This window comes from Ascidiella aspersa, chromosome 4 (genome assembly GCF_963924565.1).
Source record: "Ascidiella aspersa chromosome 4, kaAscAspe10.2, whole genome shotgun sequence".
NCBI classification, from domain to species: Eukaryota; Metazoa; Chordata; class Ascidiacea; order Phlebobranchia; family Ascidiidae; genus Ascidiella; species Ascidiella aspersa.
The window spans coordinates 33677808-33685564 of record NC_139450.1 but is presented as its reverse complement, the minus strand read 5'-3'; the positions used below and the strand labels follow the sequence as shown (position 1 = coordinate 33685564).

Below are 7757 nucleotides of genomic sequence, written 5' to 3'. Positions count from 1 at the left end.
AGGGAGGATGATTTAAACAGAGGTTTCCTCTACATGACAATGGTATGCAGACATGCCAGACCTTTAGCAGTCAATAAAACATTATTAAGACCAGCGCGAAAACCCGCTTCAATCAAACAGCCCACGCTGTGCCTTCGAAACCGAAACTGGATGACGTCATTTGCAAGCCTGCCGCATTTCGAGCGATCGCATTTGACCAGTTCCAAGTATTAGAACCATTAGCTTCCCACAGTGGCTAAATGATTTTCGAGTATTTTGCGTTGCGTATACTGTATACGTGTTATTAGCCTGCAAGTCGTGTTTATATGTAGTAATAATGTATATAAAGCTCATACAGAAGTAGGTAGCAGTTTGAACGTTTCTAATAACTCTTTATTTATTTTCAACATCATGCCATCTATATCCATTCTATGTCTAACTACAATCTACAACCTTCAGTCATTATCTTAGGATTTATTCGAAACGTTCAAAACATCAGCTACTTTTGTATGGGCTTTTTTATTCTTACTAGAGCTTACTACAACCTCCAACTATTCTAATCTAAAGTCATGTTTACTCTATCCTTTTTATAGATTTTTTGTAACTTCATTCCGCATACATTCTGCGAGCTAACTCGATAACCATCTGTTTTTACTTGATACTTTCGCTATCGTGTTTAAATTTGTGAAAAAAAATCAACAGTATCCCCTCATAGGTTAACAGCGCACATTTATTTGGCGACCAAACCACGACAAAACAGCACACACGATGATAAAAAGCAAAAGCTTTTAGAGGCATTTGTACAACAAGTATATATATGGGAGAACGCTCGAAATTGTACAATTAAAAAAGTTGTGCTTCATACACGCAGTGGAATATTATTGTCATACAAGTTGAACAACTGTGTCATTGGCCTAAAAATGCTGCGAATGTCAAAGGTTCCACTTTTGTTGTTAGTTTACAGCAGTGATTCTCAAACTGTTGGCCGCGATAAATTCCCAAGCGTGCCTTGTGATCGTTTGTAATTTGATAAAAAAGCACCCATCAGCTTACGTATCAAAACGCTGTTAAAACGATTCAACGAATTACTGCGCAGTTTATTTGTTAAATGCTTCGGCATAATATGCATGAGTTTTGACTTTAAATCTGTATGCTGCGTGCTATTTCGAGCAAGTAAAACAAGGTTAGCTACTCGATAAAAATACATGAATGTAAGTTTGTTACAAGGGAATATATGTTTTGAAATATATTGAATAAGAAACTGAAGTTACCGTTTGGCGAGAAATACGTATATATACCCATAAGCCTAATTGTTTGTTTTACTCGGGTTTTTAAACTTTTTGTAGTTGAAAGCCGTAATCGTTGGTCACAAAGCGACTTTAAAAAGGGCCATACCGCACTTGTTGCACGTATGTGTGTATCTTTCACTGTGCCGCGTAATACTTATTAATTTGATCAAAAGCACCCATCAGTTATACACGTTAAGGCACAAATGCGAGGCACAAATTTAAACTGCATGTTACTTCAAATATTTATCGAAGATAAACACACAGACATGTTCAACAACTGTGATCTACGTATGATACGTAAGTCGTTATAGTTTAAAAAAAAAAAAAAACGAGTCAAAACTCGACTTCAGTAATATAGAATACAGTTGTTAAACACGTATGTGTGTATTTTTCACTGTACCGCGTAATCTTCAATCTACAAAAAGCACTTTACCAGTTTTGCAACGTACAGGCAAAAAGAAGGAAGTAAGTAACTTCAAATATTACAAATATTAAGATACAGACACACATACATGTTCAACAACTGTGATCTACGTATGATACGTAAGTCGTTATCGTTTGGTCAAAAAGGGCTAGATCACAGCTGTTGTAGGCTACATGTATCTTTCTTTGTACCACGTAATTCATGTATAGCAATTTGACAAAAAAGCACCCCAGTTTTGCACGTACATGAAAAACATGCGAGGCATGTATATGCACTGTAAGTTAGTTAACTCACAATATTCAAGTATTATTTTCCAGTGATGTCTGATATTTGACACTTTTTCAATACTGATGCCTCATAGTTTTTTTTTTATACGAATTTTTATAATGTTTTTAGTGAGCCACAAGCTGGTTTGAGAACCACTTGCTAACAGTCTAGCACAAATTAAAAAAAATAATAAAACAGTCATTGTAACTACATACAGAGAAGTGAGAACCAATAAAAGGGGGCTAGCACTCATAAAAGGTTAAGAACCACTGGGCTATGTGTTCAATGGAAAATAACAATTGTAAAATAAAAAAACAAAAAATAAATTGTTTATTTCAACATTTATTTAAATCAACATCCTAAGGAAAATAAATACTGTGATGAAGGTAAGTATTATAAACTACTTTGTTGCCCTGAATTATTTCCAAAGTGCATTAGCTTAAAGGCCACCGTTAGAACTTGAAATCTTTAGCTTTTGTGAAACTGGCCAATTAGGCAAAGTGAGGCTTTAGACTAAACACCCCTGAGGGTAATATTTGTGGTAAACTCGTTTATGTGAGACTTTTTTTAGTAATTTACAGCGAAAGCACAAGGGTTAGGCAGAGTTTTATATTTCAAATTGAAAATAAAATACCTTAAAAAAAAGTAATGATTTGTAATAAAAGCACGCTAGTTCCGATAGGTTAAAAATTCAGGGTAAACAATTTGAAATCACGTAGTAAGAATATCAAAGCCCATACAGAAGTAGGTAGCATTTTGAACATTTCGAATAAATCTTAAGATAATGGCTGGAGGTTGTAGTTAGACGTAGAATGAATATCAAAGCCCATACAGAAGTAGGTAGCATTTTAAACGTTTTGAATAAATCGTGATTCATTTTCAACATCAATTTGAAAAATAAATGCAAACACTGTAAATCCAGGAAAATTACTCAACTCCAACAAAACACTGAACCAAGGACCTTTGCATAATTAAAAATACATGTGGGCCATTCATTAGTTGACTAATCAACACTATTATCCAAACCAAAAATAAAAAAATAAAAAGGTAAATGCTATAAATTTGTTAATATCAATATAACTTTACAAAAAACTTTTTAAAAACGTTCTAGTTTTACTTTTTTGAGTTTGTGGTTAGAAGTGTGTGTATCTTGTGGTTGTGGCAGAAAAAAGCAAAATGTATTTACAGATGTTAAAATGTGAGCAAGAATATGCATTTTGGAAAACTTTGACTTAAAGTACAATTGCAATACCTCAGGTAACAAGTATAACATGGCAAACAATTTTTATCGCAATATTAAATAACTGAACACTTAAGAAAAAATCAAACATTGTCTTACATTTAGAATTGTGAAGGATACCATGCCTTAAAACCTGAAATGTCATTTGAATTCTTTTTCGTTTTGGAAGCTTGGGATTTAGGCAACGTATACAGGTGGATTTTCGTTGTCAAAATTTTCAAGCAGTTGTTCCTTCTGGTTAACAGGAGCCTGAAATAATATAAATAATTGTAATAATGACTTGACAAACCCATAAAAAAGTCCCTATCAAGAAAGCAGTATACAGACCACACAAATAATTTTTGTTTGGTAGATAAAAACATTAATCAATAATATATTTATTTATGTTTCAACCATTATAAATGTAAAGTACTGTTATTAAATCTGCATGACATATCATAATTTTTAATATATAAAACCATACTACAAAAAAACACCTTTAATTTAAATATGTGTCATTTAAGATAGGTGGAATTTGTAGCTTAAAAATCGTTTTAGACCCTAAATAAAATAGGATAAAGTACTCTTGCACACAAGTTATGTCACCAAGAACTGATAAACAGGATGGTTAGAAAAAAGTTTTTAGATTGCCTACTGAGTCGCTATCTATCCAAGACTGCAGGTTGACACCTTATCAACACCGCTGTACCTGTTCAACACCTGAAGGTGCTAAATAACGCCCCAACTTTCAAAACTCAGATGATAACAATTGTGTCCCACCTTTTATAAGTGATGCTTGAAATGCTTCTCAGTCACATTAACTAAAGATGATACAAGCTCGTATCGAAACGTCTTAATCAAGATGCTGTTGATTTACTCAACCTTTTAGGCTTTTCAATTTATTATCAAGCTACATTACCAGTGCATAGCGTACCCTAGTTAGAAAAAGTTTGTACCATATTGTACAGGGCTGTCACGTCACACATTTGTATGAAATAAACCCCAAGGCATTCAAAGACTTTTCATGTGTAATTCAAAAACAAATCAGTATAAACACCACAATTACAAGTAGATTAAAAATTTGTTTTGCTACAGCTTTTCAAATCACCTAAATTTAACAACTTGAAATAAATTAAAAGAATTGGAAAACTCAGTTGTCTTTCAAAGATGTTTATGAACTTTTGTGCAAATAGCTTTAAAGACATTTAAAGATGCAAAGACTCTGTTGCAACAATAAATAAAGTTAATTTCAAATTAAAGCTTACTGTGTATATTGGTCCTGTTGCTGCCATCTTAGTTTCAGGGGCCGATCGCAACTGCACAAAAGTGGCTCCTCTCTGTTCCCCGGAATTCTGTGTAAAAAACAAACATTTTTGTTATACAACAATAAATTTAGTAGAGGCATAGCGCTAATTAAAATGTAATGACATTATCATGTAAATTTATTTAAATAATTATCTTAGCTTTTTTATTATTGTGATTTTTATAACAACAGTGTAGTGCAAAGCACTGACAATACTTGTATTTAACACACCCAGAGCCTTGAACAAACTAATTTAATAAGCATTTTCTTGGAAAAAAATGTAGTGATATTGAGCTCACAAACTCTGAACATACCAGGACTGTCATTCTTTTAACTAAGCTACACAGGCTCAGAAGAGAAAAAGTCAAGAAACAACCAGGTTTCAGTTAGATGCAATAGGAATAACAAAGCCCAAAGAAGTAGGTAGCGTTGTGAACGTTTCGAGATGATGTTAAAAATGGATAAAAACTTGAAATGTTTAAAATGCTACTTACTTATGTGTTTTGATATTTTTACTACAGCTAACCATAGAATTGTTGTTTGTTGTATCCCGTTATTACAAACAAACCTCATATTCATAGGCACCGAAAATGGGTGTGCAGAATTTTTTTGTTAGACGCCCTGCCAAAAGGGAGTAAAACGCAATGAATTTTGAAAGTTTGGCGCCTATGCTCATATTCAAGGATATACTTCTATCCATTTTGTTGGTAATTTATCAAAACAAATTACTGTATGGTTGCGAGAAATTCTCATAAATTAAATAGTGCCAAAAGAGGTTTAAGGTGTTCCCTAGGGCAGGATTTCCCAAACTTTTTGGGACCATGGACCACTATTTGTGAATCTGTTTTTTCGCGAACCACAAAATTTCATTTTAAGTTAGCACTCATAATAACTAATTCAGTATAAACACACAATTAAATAATGGCAGTATAAACACACAATTAAATTATCCTGTAACTTCACTTTGTTTCTTATATCTGCCTCACAACAAACTTTTTGCTCACTAATCTTCGCGGTGCAAGTAAGATTTGCGATACTAGATAGCAAAAGCTTTCAAAATTATTAGGTTGTGAATAACAGCGGCTAATAACTTGGAAAGGGTACATACTGTACAACGCATGTGTGACTTTTGAATTTCTTGTCATATCGCCTCGGACCACCTGAGAACTCTGCCCTAGGTACTAAGGATGTCCATTACTTGACACTTTAATTCCGATACTGATAACAATATTTTGCACAAAAAGTTTTGAGAACCAAACCAATAAAAATATAAAAGCCATAATATTCAATAAAAACGACATTTCGGAATTTACAGAGGTTTCAGCAATAAATCTGTCATCTCATGCCATCATTAGTGCAAAAATGAAGTCAATCTAATACCAAAGTTTTAAAACAATCTAAATAGACAAAATCAAAATGTGTCCAAAGATCATTTTACTAATTTAGTAGGCCAAAACTTGCTTAAGGATGTTAAGTTCTCCAGTTGATAACCCACTGTTTTTAAAAAAAGGATGATTTTTACAATGGAATCGCAAATCACGGCTGAAATTCTTGTAAAAACTTGGCTCGGATACCGGCACCAATCCAATATTATTGATTATGCCTAGTATTTATCAAGTTGCGACAACTCAGGGTATGTTTTAACCAGGGCTGGGGAGCCGGAGCTGGAGCCCGGAGCCATTGTTATTATTTTTGTGGAGCTGGAGCCATTTTTATTATTTTTGTGGAGCTGGAGCCGGAGCCAGAGCCCTTTTTATTATTTACGGTGGCTCCCCACCGGTGGCTCCCCAGCACTAGTTTTAACTGTATTTTCATAAATGCTTGCACAATTTACTGACATTGGAAAGCCTAACAAGTGATTTACTGTAGACATAAAAATCCTCCAACCTTTTCTTTGATGTACTTGAAGCATCTGTAGAACACTGAGAAGAAGTAGGCTTGTAACAACAACACAAAAGTCAAAGTACCAAAGAAAAATCCTGGCAGAACGGCTGGATTCTGGTCGAACCACTGTTGGACCATGTTCGCTTCATCCATATCACCACTGTCGGCAAGAGTCTAAAAGATTTAGGCATATTATTATTTACATCTTATGATGAAAGACGTTATAATGTTTTATTTTATTATTTTAGTCTTATTAAATATTTATATTGATTATCCTAAGGTCTGATGTTAGTCATTTTGCTCAGTTAAACTTCTGTCTATTCTACAAAATTATATCACATTGTATCACCAGACATACAAATACAACTGACACTTGAGATTTGCAAAATTATAAAACATACTGCACATAAAATCCAGTAACGTTTCACAGCCAGAGTAACATGGATTTTTCTAACTACATTTTGTTTTGGCGGCGCAAGGTATTAATTCAGGAGATTTTTGACGTGGTCAGTTTTCATTAATTGGACTGTGTTTTTGTCTGCAGGCTAACAGATGTCTTTAAAACATTTTGAACCACATAATATGTGTCGTTACAAAGGAGATCACAAAAGGGTAATGTTCTGGGTAGATTGTCTAAATTACTGTAGCTGTTTCATCATAAGTAAATGTTAAAACACAGAATTTTGTGGGTGCAGAAATCAAGGTATAAAACGATTGAAATTTTACAAAAATTAAGGGGACAAAAGTCTAACTAATAAAACTACTGATATAGACTTACATCATTGATGATAAATTGTTCATAATAACTCCAGCCAGCTGCTAGCACAATTATCAAGACAAGGATGCCAAGTAATCCAAGACCTGTTCCAATCAAAATGGGGAGCAGCAACCAATGTAGGCTCTGGTTAGAAATAAATATATATTATTTATAAGGGGATTAGGGGTAAAAAAATACTATTGGTGAAAATACAGGTAAGGACTATTTAACAGTTCAAAATTAGTAGTTTAGAATAATAAGCAAAGTTAATCAAAATAACTTTTGTTTTAGCTAACTTAAAAAAAAAATTATCATTAGCTTTGAAGTCGGCTGCTTAAAACTTATATCGCTACAGCATCATTAAAACAAAATTTCTAAGCAAAAAAATTTTAGGCACAAAAATATTTAAAAACTAGACAGGGTGTGCGGTTTTTGTATATTTTGCTAGGGGGTTATAGCGCGGTTCTACTATATTATACCAGGGGGGGGGTATAGCGCAGTTCCACTATACTTTACCAGGGTGTTATTCCTTGGTTATTCTATATTCTTTCAACGGGTCTTATTTGTCAGTGTCCATATACTCCTAATGTTGTGCTTCCAGTTTCGGTGCTTTAGCAGGTAAAAGCGGATGTGGC

The 7757-nt window shown here is 33.7% G+C and overlaps 1 protein-coding gene across 1 annotated transcript; it reads right to left on the bottom strand.

Moving 5' to 3' along the window:
• Positions 1-1116: 1116 nt before the first annotated feature.
• On the bottom strand, positions 1117-7301 carry LOC146157609 (uncharacterized). The gene is made up of 4 exons (XM_083387311.1): positions 7144-7301; positions 6369-6539; positions 4444-4530; positions 1117-3448 (listed from the first exon to the last, which is right to left on the bottom strand). Exons 2-4 carry the CDS (start codon positions 6516-6518, stop codon positions 3377-3379), a joined length of 309 nt encoding a protein of 102 aa, XP_083243437.1. The 5' UTR covers positions 6519-6539; positions 7144-7301; the 3' UTR covers positions 1117-3376.
• Positions 7302-7757: the final 456 nt, after the last annotated feature.